General features: G+C 41.2%; 1 protein-coding gene across 2 annotated transcripts in view; it reads left to right on the top strand.

The window, feature by feature from the left end:
* The window catches only part of SIPA1L2 (signal induced proliferation associated 1 like 2), a 95,523-nt gene that overhangs the window by 40,509 nt on the left and 36,002 nt on the right, over positions 1 to 19,012 (top strand). For both annotated transcript variants that reach the window (XM_015889666.3, XM_007437304.4), the window contains exons 7-9: positions 727 to 884; positions 1,622 to 2,198; positions 13,647 to 13,921. In XM_015889666.3, the coding sequence (XP_015745152.2) occupies positions 727 to 884; positions 1,622 to 2,198; positions 13,647 to 13,921 (1,010 nt within the window). The remainder of the gene's footprint in view (positions 1 to 726; positions 885 to 1,621; positions 2,199 to 13,646; positions 13,922 to 19,012) is intronic.

The following is a 19,012-nucleotide window of genomic DNA, read 5'->3' as shown; positions in this document are numbered from 1 at the left end:
TGACATTCAACTGAAACAGGTTAAATATAGGACAAGTTGAATCTATATTTCAGTGACCTTATTGGTTATCTCTCAATCTTGCAATTCTTCTAAATAGTTTTGAGACTCAGCTACTGGATTAGATAGTTTTCTTCAGTAGTTCCTTTCTCTAAAATCTGTGTTTTTAAAATAATGGTCACTTTTGATTTAGTGCTGTGGAGTGCTCAAGTGAAAATGCATTTAAAGAAAAAAAATAGGTTCATGTCCACAGTATTCCTGGAATTTGATATTTCTAATAGCTTTTCTGCTTTTAAATAATTGCAAAATGGTCAGTATTATCAACTTTTTAATTCAGTGTAAAGAAGAGCTTACTAAAGAAACAACAATCATTTTGTACTTTGGATATGAGAGATGAAGAAATTGCACTTTGCGAATGAAGAAGAGTAAAATAACAAGGGTCAGTACATGTGGGTTTATGCTTCATGTTGCACACTTGAACATAATTAACATAACCTCTTTTCTTCAAAAATTATATTTCAAATACATATAAGAGATACACTAGTCATTCCCAAGTATATTTAATAGTCTATTATTATTGATTCATCTCCATGTATAATAATAAATATATTTATCATGATTTATGTGACTTCATATTCTGATGTGACTTTTTAAATGGTCAGGTTTTTTTAATAGGTATAAGAGTTGAATTTTCATAATTAATTATTTTCTTTGTTTCTTCCCATCTAGCTTCTAAGGAAAAGGCATATAGGAAATGACATTGTTACTATTGTCTTTCAAGAGCCTGGAGCACTTCCTTTTACTCCAAAAAATATCCGTTCTCATTTTCAACATGTCTTTGTCATTGTTAAAGTCCACAATCCATGCACTGAAAAAGTATGTTACAGGTGAGTACAAATGTGTGGACCATTTGACTTTGCTTTTTGAAATTCATTAAAAAATGTGTAGGTTTTCCTGAATGTTAGCATTTTCCTGTAACTGTGTCATCTACAAAGCTTGATTATTAGCAAAACTTATAAAATTATTATTCAGTAACAGAAATGAGCAGAATCATAATTAATTTCCCTTAGAGAAGCAGTTTCTATTCACAGAAGCAAAGGAAGTGACTCTCTTCCCCTGCAGCCTCCCACACCTTCAACATTTAGACAACCCCCCAACCTTCTAGAGTAGTTTTTAGGGATATCTGAAGAAAACCAAAAGCAAGTCCTATATATAAGCAGAAGTATACTTCTGTTCTATCCCAGCTTGGTCATAGTTAACAGGGTTAGAGAATGGCATCTGTAGTTGAGAGAATTTTCATGTGCTTGCAGTGAACTTATTCCAATCATTAAAGCTTCACCAGCACTCACATTTAGTATGTACTGTGTCTATAGCATGTTGTGATGCATTGGTACAGCAAGAACTTTAAAGTTTGTGGACTAATTGATTAATAAAGCATACATTAGAATTTGACAGCAAAATGCCATAATTATGAAGAGTTCTTCAACATCTGCTGCTGCTGCTTAGCCACCTAATATTTATTAAAGAGTATAGAGATTGTTATGGAAAAAATAATTTTTCAGTTAAAAATTTATAGATCTTGATGTAAACAGTTCTCCATATCCATTCTCTCTTTACTTTTTAGTGTTGGAGTTTCAAGATCAAAAGATGTTCCACCTTTTGGACCACCAATCCCTAAAGGAGTGACTTTCCCTAAGTCAGCAGTTTTCCGGGACTTCCTTTTGGCCAAAGTTATTAATGCAGAAAATGCAGCCCATAAATCAGAAAAATTTCGAGCCATGGCAACCAGAACACGTCAAGAGTACTTGAAAGATCTAGCAGAAAATTTTGTTACTACTGCTACAATAGAAACTTCAGTCAAGTTTAGTCTCATTTCATTAGGTGCGAAGAAAAAAGAAAGAGTTAAAGCAAGAAAGGATGCTCACTTATTCAGTGTTGGAGCAGTAATATGGAATGTGATAGCACGAGACTTTGGTCAGTCTCTTGACATTGAATGTCTGCTTGGTATCTCAAATGAGTTTATCGTGTTGATTGAAAAGGAATCAAAAAATGTTGTGTTTAACTGCTCCTGCAGAGATGTTATTGGATGGACGTCTGGGTTAATGACCATAAAAGTCTTTTATGAAAGAGGAGAATGCATTCTTCTGTCTGCACTTGATAACTGTGCTGATGACATCCGAGAAATAGTTCAAAGACTAGAAGTAAGTATATATTTTAATGCTTTAATTCTTCAAAAATTACTGATATTTTTAGAGATGAATAAAGCCAAGTGACAAAGAACAATGACAACTCTAAAAAATTTGACCAGCTTGCTGCTGACAGATCACATAGATCAGCAATCCATCGCTGCAAATCTGATGTGGATTTGCCCTTCCAACATTGTATAATAATTTTTAGTCAGGCGAATTATTTGCATTTGTAATCAATGATCACTCAAAGGACACTTTAGCGATCCTGTGGATTTCAGCCACAAATGTGGTAGTAATAGGACGAGCCTAAAACATATGAATTAAGATTCCAATTCCTTAATTACATCTTTAGTCTCAATGCAGTTGCATCCAACTCTTATCAAACATTCTGCAAAGTGGCTGGTGTGGGTCTTCCGGGCTGTGTGGCCGTGTTCTGGAAGTTTTGTTTCCTAACGTTTCGCCAGCATCTGTGACCGGCATCTTCAGAGAGCAGGAGCACAGACAGGTTCTCTCCTGTCTGTGCTCCTGCTCTCTGAAGATGCCGGTCACAGATGCTGGCGAAACGTTAAGAAACAAAACTTCCAGAACACAGCCACACAGCCCGGAAGACCCACACCAGCCATCGTATTCCGGCCATGAAAGCCTTCGACAATACACTCTGCAAAGTGTTTAGTACACATGCAGCAAAAGTTCCTGTTGTTTAAAAATACAGGTAGTCCTCACTTAATGACCACTTGTTCAGTGACCATTCAAACTTAGCACGGAATTAGTGGTAGTTATGACCAGTCCTCAAAGTTCTGGCGATCTCAGCATCCCTGTGGCCACATGATTGCGATCCAGGTGCTCAGCAACCAGCTTGCAATTATGACATTGCAGCATCCTGCGATCCTGTGATTGTCATTTGTGACCTTCACTTCCGACTTCCAACAAGCAAAGTCAGTGGGGAAGCTGGCAGGAGGTCACAAATGGTGACCATATGACATTGTACTTAACAATGGCATGGGATTTGCTTAACGATGGCAACCAGAAGTATCAGAACTGCCATCGCTAAGCAGCGCAGTCATATGATATCATGCTTTATAACCATATCACTTAGCAATGGAAATTCCGATTCCAGTTGCCGTTGTTAACTGAGGATTACCTGTAACAAGAAATTAATTTATTTTAAAACAACCTTCCGCCGTTTCCTGAAAATTGAATTAGCACATTCAAGCTCATTATTTGGAAATTTAAGTAACTAGTGTCATTTTTAGAAACTTGGATAAAAGTGGATTACTGCCTTAAGGACCTCAGATGGATCCTCCAGAGCACCTGACAACTATAACATTTCAGTTAAAACAGCAGTGTCAGTATCAAATGGACCAAGTAACAAGTGCTTCAATTGACTAAATAACCAAAAAGCACTCTTAGGTTGAAAACAGCTACATCTCAATAGGCTCATCCAAAGTAAAAGAACCAGTTTACCCCAAAACCTGTTTAAGAGCTATTGTTAATTATGATTATCCTATAACTTTTCATGAGCTAAAAGATCAAAGTAACTCAATATCTTCCACATATTTCTTGCAGCCTTAAGTTCTGTAGCGCCTAGGGCAGTCCCATGGAGAGCAAATTATACTAAAGTAATCTAGAGATAGAAAGGGCATGAGCAACTGTTTTCAGTGCACCATGTTCCAGGTAAAGTTGCAGTTGGTATACTAGCTAAAGCCCTACTTGCCACAGTCTAACCATAATCCTAATCCACTCAGATAAAACCAGAACTACCAACTCCCAACCCTCACAGATGTACTGTGGTTGATGATATCAAAAGCCCCTAAAAGATCCAGGAAGCCAAGTATGGTCATACACCTGCCATCCAAATCCCATCACAAGTCATACATGAGAAAAACCAGTACAATTTCTGTCCCATGCCCAGGTCCAAATCCAAACTGCCATGGATCCAGATAATTCCAGAGCCCTCTGCAACTGCAGCCCTACCACTTTTTCAATAACTCCATAACTTCAAGGTTAGAGATGGGACAGTAGTTGTCCAATTTTGTCAGATCCAGGCTTGGCCACTTGAGGTACAGGCAGATCAATGCCTCTTTAAGGGCCTATGGCACTTCCTCCTCCCTCAAGGAGGGGTTGACTACAGCCCAGATCCCGCTCCCAGATTCCTTCCTGGCCACTTTTATTAGCCTGGTGGGACAGGGATCCAATCCACAAGTGGTGCAACTAAAATTGTAGAGACTATTCACTTCACTTCACTTCACTTCTCTTGGATCCACAGGCTCATAAACCTTCCACATAACAGCATAAGATGTCACTTCTGTCATCTTAGTAAATTCTGTCCATCTGGCTTCCAAATCAGAGTAAATGTGAGATATTTCATCCACAAAAATACTCTGCCAGACAATCACAGCTTACGCTAATTGGCTATTCTGGTCCATCCTTTCCCAAAAGGATACTGACAATTGCCTGACATTTTGTGGACACAATAAAGGTGGAAAATTAATTGTGCTTCACCACCCTGATTACTGCAGAATAGGTTGGCATTTGAGCTCTTCCTTGTGTCCAATCACATTTGCTTCTTTTTTCCACTAGCATTGCTCTAGGCATCTCTTCACTTTATTTTCAAAGCTCTTCAGCGAACCAATGAGATGCAGAGGATTGGTGGATAGGGAGAGGTTGCTTAGGGGCAGTCCTGCCAAGTGCCTTGCCACCCTCTTATTGTGGAGGTCAACAAGTCCCAGAATAGTCACCCTCCAGTTTGCTGGGAAACTTCCCAAGAGTGTCAGGAAATCTCTGTTTAAGCATCTTGTTTTGGGGGAGTGCCATTAGTTCCTTGGGATCGATCAGAGAACATGTAAAGTCTTCTTGTGAACCAAATCAATTTTTTATTTATTATTTGTAGCATAATCAATATATTAATGTCTCTGAGATACTGTTTCATTCAGATAACAGCACAAGCCATGTCTAGCTAATGCATACAAACCAAGTTTCAGCATTCTGACATCCCCACTATTTTCTTATTTCTTCCTTCAAAAGAATTAAGTGAATTGCTTCATGACTTAATTGCTCTACTATCAGGTTTAACTATTTCCCTGTCTGCAAGAGTTTTACTTCTACTTATACAGGTAGTCCTCAGGTTAAGAACGCCCGGTTTGAGGATGACCCATTGTTAAGAATGGAGCCTATTGTAGCAAAATTTGAATTAAATACACAGTGATTCAAGTTAAATACACAGTGGTTCAAGTTAATTACACAATACTAATTATACAATATTATACAATAATACTGTTCTGGCTTACATATAAATTCAATTTAAGGACAGACCTTGGGAATGGAACTTGTTCTTAAACTGGGGACTACCTGTATAACAGCACACCTAATCTAGGCTGTAACTTAGAGGTGTATGTGTAACTATGAATAAATTCCCCAAAAAGTTAATCAAGGACTTCAGTTGGAATTTGACTGGCAACCTTGGTGGGTGGCACAACCTTGATCTCTCTCTCTCTCTCTCTCTCTCTCTCTCTCTCTTTACCTCTGTGTGTGTGTGTGTGTGTGTGTGTGTGTGTGTGTGTCTTTGGTTCTTCTGTTACTTCTGGAAATCTGCATTGGTAGCTATTTCTCAGATTCAGGTTACCATCCACAAGTGCAGTTCATATGTCTGGATGACCATGTAATAGAATAGCAGACAGTGTTTACTGTTGTCTTTCTCCATTTCCGTTCTTACAAATATTCATATTATTACATATTCATATGGCTATTTCATTAAATGCAGTTTTTGTTCTCTCACTTTCTTCCTTCCATTCGTCCTTGGTGAACTTGAACCACCCTGGAACTGCCTAATTCCATTTATGCTTCCTAGTCATTTTCCTTCTTCCACTCTGTATTCACTTCCAGCATTTCTGACTTCCTGCCAGCTTTTTAATTGATTCAGCCTCTCCTCCTTGTGAAATAGTGTATGAAAAATCTTCTCTGTTCTTCTCTCAGCTATTTCCCAGATTCAGGTTACCATCCACAAGTGCAGTTCATATGTCTGGATGACCATGTAATAGAATAGCAGACAGTCTTTCTCCATTTCCGTTCTTACAAATATTCATATTATTACATATTCATATGGCTATTTCATTAAATGCAGTTTTTGTTCCAATTAGTTTTTATCCTGCATGGGCTGATCAGAAGTAAAATACCTAGCAAGATACTCCCAGCAAGATTGTTGATACATTTTTTAATCTGTAGTAAAATAGTTGAACTGAGAGTTGCTTGTCTTCAAATGGAATACTTATTTCTCTAGACAAAATATTCAGTGGTCAGTTTGTGAGATGATGGGGTTCAAGTGATTTTTGCTCTTTTCCCTTTTTTCCTCCATGCCAAGGTATTACACCACAGTTGCAGTGTTCCCCAACCAAGGATTGTTTTGGAAGCATAAGCAATATGGAGGGAAACAAGCTAGGACTTACCCCTGCTGCCACTTATAAACTGTGTTTATATAACATGTTTAACCAGGTTGAACTTAGCAGCTGCATTTATATGACAAGCTTAGTTAATTTAATCTTTGTTTATATACTAGTTTCATGGCTTAGCATGTTGTGTGCACCCAACTTGTTTGATTAGTTTAAAGTTCCATATTGTGTGAATCCAGTAAATGTAAGTTTATTCCAGTAATAAAGCTAAGCACCTTGTAAAGATGCATATTGTTATAAATAAGAAAGCATCAGGCAGGGAATTTCCCCATCCTTTTCTTAAAAGCCTCACTTTGTGCACTGAGATAACGAGCCCTATTTTAATCTCAGCTTTTTTTAAAACTGTCCTTCTAAATTCCAGTACTCCCTGACACCATCCTTTCCCTCAGGATACTCCTTTCACATTAGATAGGGTGTGACTGGATGTGGAATTAAGGATACATAAGCAGAGATAGAATTTACAGGTTTCAGAAAGATAACTTTACGGTTAAAAAACAACAGCAACAAAAAGTAGAGAAAAAAGTTCAATGAGGTTTGCATATGATTACTTACTTACTGAAGAGAAGAGAGAGAGAACAGGCTGAAAATGCATCAGGTAAAAGCAAATTTTCCTTCCTAGTTCCCTGCATTTTCTATCAATTCTTTTCCAAGCCAAATTCTTTCCAAGCTTATTTTCTTTGTATTTCCTAATAATCATATACCCCAAATAGAAGTTGAATTCTTGGTAAATTTCTTCTTCCCAAGGATGGCACAGTAGGCTACAGAGAGTTACTTCCAGCTTGCTCTGTTGGCATTTTCCCTGCCCACAAAACATACTTTCCACTGACCTCTAGATAGGGATAGAAAGTGCCAAAAGGATTCCCTCTTTCTACCTCAGTTCTTATTATTTCTTCCAAACCTTCTGCTGATCAGTCCCTGTAGGTTTGTCAGTTTCCTTTGTTTTCCCTCCTCACCAGTTCTCAGATTTTCAGTCAGCTCCTACCCAAACCATTTCATTGGCTCATTAAAAGTTCACTATCCATGCAGACTTCATGTTCTGAGAAAACTTTTTATTGGCTGAAAATGATAAGAGTTTGTACATACAGATAAGTTCCAAACCTTTCAGTGATTAGATTTGATGCATTGCAACTATTCTATGCTTATATCAAATATTGTAATCCAAAGATGAATTTATCAAGGCTAAACAAAATAGAGATTACTGCAACTCAGTTATCTAGTGGACCTGGGGGGACAGGCAAAGTGATTGCAGGGAATAGTGGAATTGCGAAAAACATCTCCCTGTCCTTTTCTCCCATGGGAGCACCTAGTGAGCAGAGTTCATATGTATTATCTGTCAAACTTTTTCAAAGCTTTAATTCCATAATACAGTGTTTCCCAACTTCAGCAACCTTAAGATGTACATCTTAAAGTTGCCAAGGTTGAGAAACGCTGCCATGATGTATAGGTCATTGCTCTTCAGTGATTCATCACCAATGCATAGGAAGGTGTTGGTGAAACTGGAATTTATATAGGTGAAGGGAAGTTTTTTATATTTCCTTTAAACTTCAGAAAACTATAAATTATATTATGTTTTAAAACCATTTAAAACTATGTCTTTAAAATCATTTGAAGGAAAATAGAATGGCATCTTTAAATCAGTGTGTAATTAAGAAGATGGCAGACAGGGGTGGATGCATGGTGCAGGGCTCCCAGGTACAACTGTGGCGGGGGGAGCTCCCTGGTGCCCTTACCTGGTTTTACACCTTTACTGGGACTTGTGGGGACTTGTGGGTGATGAGCTGGCAGTTGCGGTACGGAGCTTCTTGTGGGGGTGACAGTGTTGAGGACAGCCGGAGCGGCAAGCAAGAGTGGCAGGAGTGGAGGTTGGCTGGCCCAGCTGCAGTTAGAGAAGATGAGCAGCTGGTGACTGGCCGCAAGCGGTGGAGCCCTTGTGGGGCAAGAGCTGGCTGCAGCAAGTGTCGTGGTGAGCAGTGGCAGTGGGAGCCGGTAGTGATGAGTGGCGAGTAACGGTGCCCAGAGTGGTGGTGGCAACTGGGGCCTTGTGGGCCTTGTGGGCTGTAGTGCTCCTGTGGCCTGGTCAAGCTGTGGCCGGGACAGCGGTGGTTTGGTGAATGGTGTCAAGCAGCGAGCGGTGGCAAGCGGTGGCTGGAGCGAAGGCTGGTTGCTGGAGCCCCCTGTGGGGCTGCCTGGACAGGGTCCCCATGTGGAAGCAGATTGGCCTGGAGGCTGGGGGTTTCCCCAGTGTGGTAGGAGGGGATGAGAGCCAATGGGGGGGGAAGGCCTTGAGAGAGGGAGTTTGGATGTATGAGGATGTGATTGCTTGTCTGGAGAGGGGTTCCCTCTTATCCAAGTGAGAGTTGGGGAGAGGGGAGAAGTGAGTTGGGCAACACCTTACCGGTTAGTGGAAGAGGCCGGTTGGGTGGCGCAGCTGGATGTGGGAGGAGTTAGTGGTTAGAGTTCCTAATGGTGCTGAGAGTGATTGCTGAAGCACTGCAGTGGCTTGCCACTCCCCCCAGGTTGGTAAGGGGAAGTTTGGGCAGGAGTGGATGGAGCGATCCCTAGCTAGGGGAGTGGGGAGACTGGAATTGGGTGGCAATGTATACTCTGGGGGGCTTAGGGCAGGTCAGTTCATTCAGATGGTGATGGGCATGGGATGTTTTGACGGGAGACAGAGGGCAGGCCGTTCCAGGGGAAGATGTCCCCGGTGTCTTGTACCAGTGCTGTGTTCTGACTCTCTGTACTCAGGCCCCAGGCCCTGGTCAGCAGACCTACAGAGGCCCGGACTTTTGACTGATGCTGATTAATGCCAGGTTGGTTAATAATAAAGCTCCCCTTATTTGTGACCTTATCAGGGATGAGCAGGCCGACCTGGCATGTATTACTGAGATCTGGCTGGGGCCTGAAGTGGGGGTTTCCTTTTCTGAATTGTGCCTAACTGGGTTTAGGGTATGGCACCGGCCAAGGCTCCAGGGCAGGGGATGGGATGTAGCAATTGTCATTTGAGAATCTTTGTTTGCCTTCAGGGCCACTGCTCCCCAAGTTGACAGTTGTGAGACCCTGTATTTGAAGATAGGCTTGAGGGATCAGTTGGGATTGTTGCTACTGTACCAGCCTCCCTGCTGCATAGCAACCTCCCTACCTGAGCTGCTGGAGTTGGCTGTGTCTTGGGGTTGGCTGTGGAGTTCCCCAGGCTTATGGTCTTGGTGGCCTTCAGCTTGTCATCCCTTGGGCTGCCCTTGGAAGCAGCTTGGGAGCATGGCCACCATAGTGGCCATGGGCCTATCCCAGGTCATTCAGGCCTGACTCGAAATAGGCCTATTACACACTGGACATGGTTTTCTTGTCGGAGCAGTGGCAATATGATCTGATGGGGAGTTATCTTTGTCCCCTTTGTCATGGTCAGATCATGCCCTGGTGACTTTGAGATTCTCTTGTGCTGTCCCCCTCTGCAAGGAGGCGGGACCTATTTGATTGGTCCGCCCCCAGTGACTGGTGGACCCAGTCAGGTTGCAAAGGGAACTGGGGGTTGTCCTGAGGTTCTGCTGCATGGTCCTGCTGAGGCATTGGCCACTGCCTGGAATAGGAAGATGGCTGAGGCCTTAGATAGGATCATGCCCATACGACCTGTCTTGGCCCATTATTCCCATCGCTCCTCATGGTTTACAGAGGAGTTGAAGGAATTGAAAAAGATCAAGAGCCATCTAGAGTGCTGCTGGAAGAAGATAAGAGATTAATCTGACTGGACACGAGTTAGAGATGCTATTAAGGCCTACCTCATGGCAATAAGAGCGGCAAAACCTCATTATTTCTCTGCTCTTATTGCGTCTGCAGAGTGCCGGCTGGTAGTTCTGTTTAGGATTACCTGGGCCCTCCTAGGTAAGGTTCAGAGGTTTACCTTCAGGGCTGCACAAAGGAATTTGCTGAACATCTAGCGGATAAAATCCAAATTCGTTCCCAGTTGGAGACCAAGCGTGGTGCAGGTCCTTTGAAGAGGCCTGGGGTGCGGACTTGCCCAGTTATCTGGGAACAGTTTGATCCTGTTGGGCCTGAGGAAATGAACAGGGTCCTCGGTCTGTAAGTACAGCCAGCTGTATGTTAGATCCATGCCCCTTCTGGTTGGTCAAGGCCACCCAGGGGGTGACGTGGGTGGATTCGAGCAATGGTTAATTCATCCTAGGGGGAGGGGGTGTTTTCGGCTCCTTTTACAGAGGGACTGGTCCTCAAGAAGCCGTTGCTGGACCCCACCGGTCTGGACAGTTTTCTTCCAGTCTCTCACCTCCCCTTTTTGGGGAAGATGGTGGAAAAGGTGGGGGCACTGCAGCTCCAGAAGTTCCTGGATGAAATGGATTACCTGGACCCCATCCAGTCAGGTTTCAGGCCCAGATATGGGATAGAAACTACATTGGTCATGCTTTAGATGATCTATGGTGGGAGCAGGATGGGGGTAGTGCATCCATCCTGGTCCTCTTCAGCTCTCAGCAGCTTTCGATACCATCAACCATGGTATTCTTTTGAGTCGGCTATAGGAGTTTGGGGTGGGGGCCCAGTTTTGTGATGGTTCACCTCTTTCCTCCAAGGCTGGTCCCATTCGGTGTTGATAGGGAGCGAGAGGTTCAGCCTGCAACCCCTGCTCTGTGGAGTGCCGCAGAGCCTGGTGCTCTCTCTGCTCCTTTTTGACATCTACATGAAACATCATCTGTCACCATGGGATGAGGTATCATCAGTATGTGGATGATACTCAATTATACATCTCCATCCCAGGTGAAGTAAGTGATGCTGTGGCTGTTCTTTTGCGGTGCTTGGAGGCTGTGGGGGTCTGGATGGGGAACAACAGGCTTCAACTGAACCCTGGTAAGTCAGAGTGGCTGTGGGTTCGGGGCTCTTCCATATCTGAGGCCTTACCATCTTTGGTCCTAGATGGAATTGCATTGCCCCAGATGGACCCAGTGCATAATCTGGTGTTCTCTTGGACTCATGAACCCTGCTTGAGAAGTCCAGGAGAACTAGGAGTGGCAGTCGTGGCTAGGAGGGCCTTTGCTTAACTCTGTGTTGTGCACCAGTTGCGCCCATTCCTGGATTGGGAAGCCCTTCTCTCAGTCACTTATGCCCTGGTCATCTCCTGTATGGACTATTACAATGTGCTTAACATGGGGCTACCCTTGAAAAGTATCTGGAAGCTGCAGCTGGTGCAGAATGTGGCGGTGTGAGCAGTTATGGGCACCTCTAGGGCTGCACATGTAACACCTCTGCTGCGTGAGCTGCATTGGGTGCTGGTTTGCTTCTGGGTCCAATTCAAGGTGTTGGTTATGACCTTTAAAGCCCTTCATGGCATGGGCCCAGGTTACCTGAGGAACCATCTTGTCCGGGTTTCATTGGCCTGTCTCACCCAGTCCAGCAGGAAGGGCATGTTACGGACTCTGTCACCTAAATAATTTCGACTGGCCGGCTTTTCTCTCATCGCCCCCACCCTGCGAACATCTTGCCCCCTGAGGTGAGATTTGTTCCCACTCTTCTGGCCTTCCAGAAGAGCATTAAGACTTGGCTCTGTTAACTAGCATGGGGATCCAATGGAGGCTCACAGCACTGGGGGTGGTTGGTGGCTTGAGGATGCTCTCTCCATCTTTTAACTTTATATGTTTTTGCAAAGACTTTTATCATTTTTTATTGTTTTTTACTTGTAAGCCACCAAGAGTCACTTATACAGTGAGATGGGTGGTGTATAAATTTGATTGATTGATTGATTAAATTTGCTAATTCTTGGTAATTTCTAATTATAGAAATCACTTTAGTGCTTTATGACAAAATCTAAGATAGAATGAAAGATAAGTAGGTAATTTATTTAGATGTTTCAAGAAATCTGACTAATGACTTGGGTTCCCCCCAATTCCTCCATGTTTGAAATATGGGTATCCTAAAGGTGATTGAAATATCGACTTTACTGTGAAACCCTAGGCGAAACCCTAACATAGCACTATTTGAGACAGCGGTTGTAAATTTTAAGAAATGGTGGAGATCAGAGGAACAAAATCTGCTTTTACTTTTGGGTTTAAACTGTGAATTCCAGAATTGGAGGGAAAAAAATCTTTATGGGTTATAGTAGTATTATTGCTTTATATATTATATAAAATAATAGTAAGCATTGTATATATTATTATTATGGACTTTCATATTGATTATTATTTAATGTACCTCCACTAATAGTTTATAGACATAATAAAAATCATCAAGAAAAAAATTAAAATTAATATAAATCAATTTTACTTCTTTTATACATGGAATTAATATATCTTCTATTTCATACTTCTAAAATATTATTATACTTTGAAAAACAGCTGTCTCTTGGAGGAGAAATTATGGAAATCTAATGATCAAAATTATTTTTTCACTCATGATTTTCTTCAAGTTTGTTAAAAAATTGAAATTCATCAGAGTACAATAAATTAAAAATACTATGTACTTATGAAAAAAAACTGCATCTGCAAGGATTTCTGTAAAGGACAATTTTTGCTCACTTTACATATAATCTGGAATAAGTATCATTAAGTCTATGATGCCTATTTTTGAGCAGACATGCATGGGATTGAAGATCCTATGTTGAAATACAAAGCACATTTTTCTAAACATCAGGTCCTTTAAACATAAAAGTATACTGCTCCCTGAATAATTGTACTAGAATTGCACTTTTGGGTATAGTAGCTCTACCATAAATCTGGAACATTTATAATTGTTCTGAAAAAAAAAATAGCCATTTACATTTTGTAATACAAAATGTTATATTGTTAAACACTAAATGATACATAGAATATTGAGTGTTCTTAATACAATAGGATAAATTCTGTCAGAATAGAAAATTAAACATTTCTGCTTTTCCCAAATATCAGTTTAAAATGCACACACACCTTCATACAGAGAGAAAGGAGGGAAAAAGAAATTCTTGACCCCTTGGGTTACTGTTTTTATTTGTTTCTGTTTCTGAATTGTTGTCCTTGTTCTTATTAGTCTGATGTTCTTTTAGATAGTAACCAGAGGATGTGAAACAGCAGAAATGACCTTGAGAAGAAATGGCTTGGGACAGCTTGGATTCCATGTCAACTTTGAAGGGATCGTGGCAGATGTTGAACCTTTTGGTTTTGCATGGAAAGCAGGCCTACGACAGGGCAGTCGCCTCGTGGAGATCTGCAAAGTAGCTGTAGCCACCCTCACTCATGAACAGATGATTGACCTATTGCGCACGTCTGTGACGGTAAAGGTGGTGATTATCCAGCCTCACGAAGATGGTTCACCTAGAAGGTAAGACATTATTGGAGGTACCCTTGATTTTACATATGAATTTGCCCTTTGTATAGGCTTTCCTTGCTAAATTGTAAAAAGTGGATACTGTGCCTCTGTAAGAGAATGAATTAGAAATTATTTGGTTGGAATGGAGTAATCTCTCTTTTTTTAAATTATTTTTATTAAAGAAATTTACAGAGTAAAAACAGGAAAAAGAAAATAAAGGAAAGTAAAAGAAAAATGGTGAGAAAAGAATAAAAAATGAAAGAGAAAGGAGAGGTATAGGAAAATGAGAAAAAGAAAGACAAAATATAAAGAAATTACTTCTGATCTTCTTTTCAGCAGTTATAAGTACAATTATAAATTTACCTCTTCTTCTAAAGTTACATCATAACTCCCTTCTTTCCATAATCTACCCTTTCTAATCATCAAACCCATAAATCACAAGTACATTTTTTTCTCTTCTCAGCAAAAAGTCCATAAAGGGTTTCCAGTTGCTAACAAAAAAATGTTGCCCAGTATTTTACCCAGTATGTGAAATTATTTAAAAATATAAGAAGCATCCTCCTGGACCACAAGAAGGCCCATATTATCCAACATATTTTTTCCTCCTAGTTGTACACTAGATGCTTCTGGGAAACTCACAAGCTTTAGCGGGGTTGCTCAGGCTAGAGCTCCCTTACCATCTCTCACGGCCAGTCACTGCTACCTGGGTGAGCTACCCTGGCAGGCCTAGTCCTGCATTCGCCTGAGGATGACAATGGAGTGACACTGGACCTGAATCTAAAGATTGGATATAGTCATATAGACTATAATTATTTGTCTTGGGCCTTCTAAAAACCATTTAAGCTAATAGTTATTACCATAATTTGTGGCAACAGATTCCACAGAATAGTCATGTACAGTACTGTTTGAAGAGCTACTTGCTTTTGTCGGTTTGGGATCTCCTGTCATGGGATGACCCAAGTTTTAATACTATGTAAGTGGGCACAAAACCTGCCTCTCCATCCTCAGTATAATTGAATTGACCTCTACCTTGTTTCCCTTGCCTTTTTTCTGAAGTATAAAGCCACAAACATGTCTTGCATAAGGAAGGCATTCCAAAATGGTGAACATTTTAGCTATTACTCATTTGTTCATTCAATCAATCAGTCATTCCACAACTTTATGTGCTTTCAGTTTCCAATTACGGAAATAACACTAAAAAAATGAAAAGCATATAAACCAGATTAAAACCATGATATTTAAATACACAAGAGTCAGATAAAAAACATAGCAGCCATGGTGTTAGCACTTTATGTTCTCAAGACTAAGCAGAAGGGGATTGACTTAACCTCTTTCAAAAAAAAGCAAGGAGGGGGCATCCTAACTTTGCTTTACAGGGCTGGGACAGTGACCAAAAAAGTCCTTTTTCAGTTGCCAAATCCCCTGACTTTCTAAGCAGGGAAAATCAGAAACATACACGCCCAGACTGAATGTACAGGATAAGCAGACTATACTCTGGAAAGATAGCCCCAGAGATAACAAGGACCTGAGCTATAAAGGGATCTTCACCAGCAATTTCAGCTGTACACAGAAGCCTATTGGGAGCCAATGAAGCACCTGCAAAACAGATGTCACTCATCTGAAATGATTCTCCCCTGCTGCTAAATTTTGAATCAGTTGCAGTTTCTGAATAATCTTCAGAGGCAGCCCCAAAGAAAAGAAATTGTGCAAGAGTGGATGTCACCAGGGCATCCCACTCCAGTTACAGTTGTATCTGGTGTATTAGTTGAAGGCAGCAAAGGATCTCATGGCTACAGCCTCCATGTGCTGCCCAGGCAGGAACTATGAATCCAGAAGAACTTCCAGATTATAGATCTATTCCTTCAAAGGGAGTGTGTCAAGAGCCAATCATGAAGCTAGATAAATTTCTCGACAAACAACCACTCTATATTGCTGAAATTTAATCTACACCTGTTTTGTGACAGCCATTAGACATTGTGTTAGGACTCCCATGGCATCAGTTGTTTGGCCTGGGACTATGATGGATCTCATCAAATTTCAGATAATACCTCACCTCACCTGATATATAACTTTACATAGTGATTTCATGTAGATATTAAATTGGAAGAAAGGGCCAAGCCAAGGGCTCGACCTTTTATCAACCCTAAAGATATGATCGCTCCAGAAGCCCTTATGCCTACTGTAGCACAATGCTTCTGATTTCTAACACTCACAAACGGTACACAAAATTACCAGGGTCAACAGCATCAAACATCACTGAGAACAAGAAGTCCCCTCAATCCCAACTTTCACAAGAGGAACCAGTGCTGTTTCAGACCCATATGCATGTTTGGGTATGGATCTAGATAATTCACTTCATCCAAGATCCCCTGTAGCTGTCTTCAACAGTGGGCGCACAACCATGGTAGCTGGCACAGACCACTTCCTTAAAAGAGTATTTACCACACGCCCAGTCCAACTGCCAAACAACTCAGGAAGGGCAAAGATGCAACCTGCCAATGGCTGAGCCCATCTTACAGAAGAATCCACTTCTTCAGATTCTAGGAGCTCAAAAGAACCCAAGATGGCTCCCAAAAAGTTGCCTTAGTCTTTTTACTGGATTCTGCCCATGATGTGTATAACTCCAAGCAAATATAAGTGGTTTTATCTGCAGACAGGTCAGATAAGGAAACTTTTTTCTGAAAGGCCACCTGAAAGCAATCTCATCCAGTGTTTTTATACTAATTCTGTATTCTAGAGATTAACCAGATGCATAGTGGTATTGCCCACAAGATCTGTAGAATTTCTCTTCTCTTCTCTTCTCTTCTCTTCTCTTCTCTTCTCTTCTCTTCTCTTCTCTTCTCTTCTCTTCTCTTCTCTTCTCTTCTCTTCTCTTCTCTTCTCTTCTCTTCTCTTCTCTTCTGTAGAAATTTCCGTGAGCACCTGCTGGAAATCAGTGGATCCATAAGGTGCCTGGGGTTGACCATCCTAATTATCTTCCAACCCTGTGGAGATTGGTAGCACTAATGAGTTTCACAGTGATCAGAAAGTGAACTGAACATGACAACTAATAGAATTTCCAGTTTCTGAACAAACTGTTCCAAGAAAAAAAAAAAAGATTTAATGTATGGCCATCTGTATCAGTTGGGTCAGTAATGATCTGAGACAGTAGTTGCCCTGGAGGTTCTGACACTTCTGACCTAGCCTCCAGAGAGCATGGAGATTGAAATCCCTGAATGCCAACATTCTGGGAAGTTGACCACCCCCAGAACAGGTCTCTTTGAAGATCCTCACTATTCCTCTTCCCCAATCTTAGAATCACAGCTACTGCAGAACCTAAACCCAGTCAGGAAGATTACCAGCAAGGCGATTTCTCTGTTCAGTAATACATGCCAGGTCTGCCCATTCCTCTCTGTCCAAGAAACGGATGGGTTGCAAATTGATCTGGAATTTAGCAGTAGCATTCTGAGGCCAGGGCTCTGAATGATCCAGCATCCAGGACCTTGGAAGAGTCTTCTGGGCTGAAAGTGGTGTTCTTCAAAGTGACAATATGTGTACATGACATCATGATGCAAATCCCAGAGTTACCTACTTGCATCATAGCATTGGATGCTAGTACATAAGATGCAGGTTTTGTGCCTTGCTTAACTGTCACGGATTTCCTGGGGATTGTTATGTCTTTTCAAGTGTGGACCCACAGGAATATCTTGCTTTGGAAAACAATTCAAACCCTAAACAGTCAAGATCAATGTTTACACTGCAGTCAGTAAAGAGCTTCATCATGTTCTTGTCAGATTCCATTTTTCCTTTCTTTTCTTGGGAGTGCCTTCTGGGTATGCTCATTTGATGCCTGTCTTATCAATAGAGGATTTATCTTCTTCCTGTTGCTGGGAGAATGATCTGTTTGTAATCTGAGAATGGTAAATAGCAATTTAGCCAACTGGTTCCCCTTTACAGTTAAGGATTGCATTTCTTTGCATCCAAGAATCTCAGGAGTTCTGATACATGCACCATTCAGTACAAATTATAAATGTGCTTTTTTCTTAATGTTATTTTGTTTAAATATTAGAAGCCAATAGTCAGAGGCGGGGAGGAGGTAAAGGATATTTTTGCGGGGGGCGGGGAGGTCTGCAAATGCAAGCAGTGCTGTTCTGAAGGCTGCAGTCCTGTGCTCTCTTGTTTGGGAATAAGCCTAACTGAACTCATTTGGACTTAGATCTGATTAGGGACATCGAGGATTGCAAATAGCAACCTATCCAAACATTCAACAAAAATAGAAAGTGGATTAAAGGAGGGGAGGGGAACTGTCCCTGTGTTAATTAGATGGTGAGTCTATAGTTTAACTATATGTAAAGAGGCTGTAATCGTATATAGTATTGCCTGGGAATAAGGTCACCTCAGTGTGAGCATGGAGAAGAGAAGAATTAATGTGTGTGTCAAAAAAACTCCCCTATCAACCATAATAGACTAGTGTGATAGATTACAGTCCATAGTCTTCAATGAAGAGGGATTCATCTAGCAGTGGATTGATATGGGATGATGATGATGATGATGATGATGATGATGATGATGATGATGATGATGATGATGATGGAAGAAGGAAAGGGCAAAGAAGATCAATAATTGGCCAGCACCAGGTGAAGATGAACTGCATGGTTTTTGGTTGAAACATCTGACTGCTTGTACCCACTCATTGCCACGTTTGGCTAACATCTGGCAAAACCTACCTGATAATGAAAGATCCAGCAAAAGGGACAGCACCAGGCAACTACAGGCCAATTGCCTGCTTGCCAACAACTTTCAGATTGCTAACTGGTGTGGTAGTTAATGCAGTCCAACAGCATTTAGTTGAATACAAGCTCTTTCCATCTGAGCAGAAAGGAAACTGCCCAAACAACAGAGGGACAAAAGATCAGCTTCTAATTGACAAGATGATTTTGGAAAACTGTAAGAGAAGGAAGACCAATTTGAATTGGATTGATTACGTCTTGGATTGATTACAAGAAGGCATTCAGTGCCCTGCCACATGACTGGATAATCAAGTGCCTAGAAATAACAGGAGTCAGTAGAAACATCAGAAGCTTTGTGCAAAGATCAGTGGCACAATGGAAAACACAGTTGCTG

This window comes from Python bivittatus, unplaced genomic scaffold, assembly GCF_059951505.1.
Source record: "Python bivittatus isolate LINGU-HERP-01145 unplaced genomic scaffold, Pbiv_v1 ctg000020_np1212, whole genome shotgun sequence".
NCBI classification, from domain to species: domain Eukaryota; kingdom Metazoa; phylum Chordata; class Lepidosauria; order Squamata; family Pythonidae; genus Python; species Python bivittatus.
This window is presented reverse-complemented; position numbering and strand designations above follow the sequence as displayed.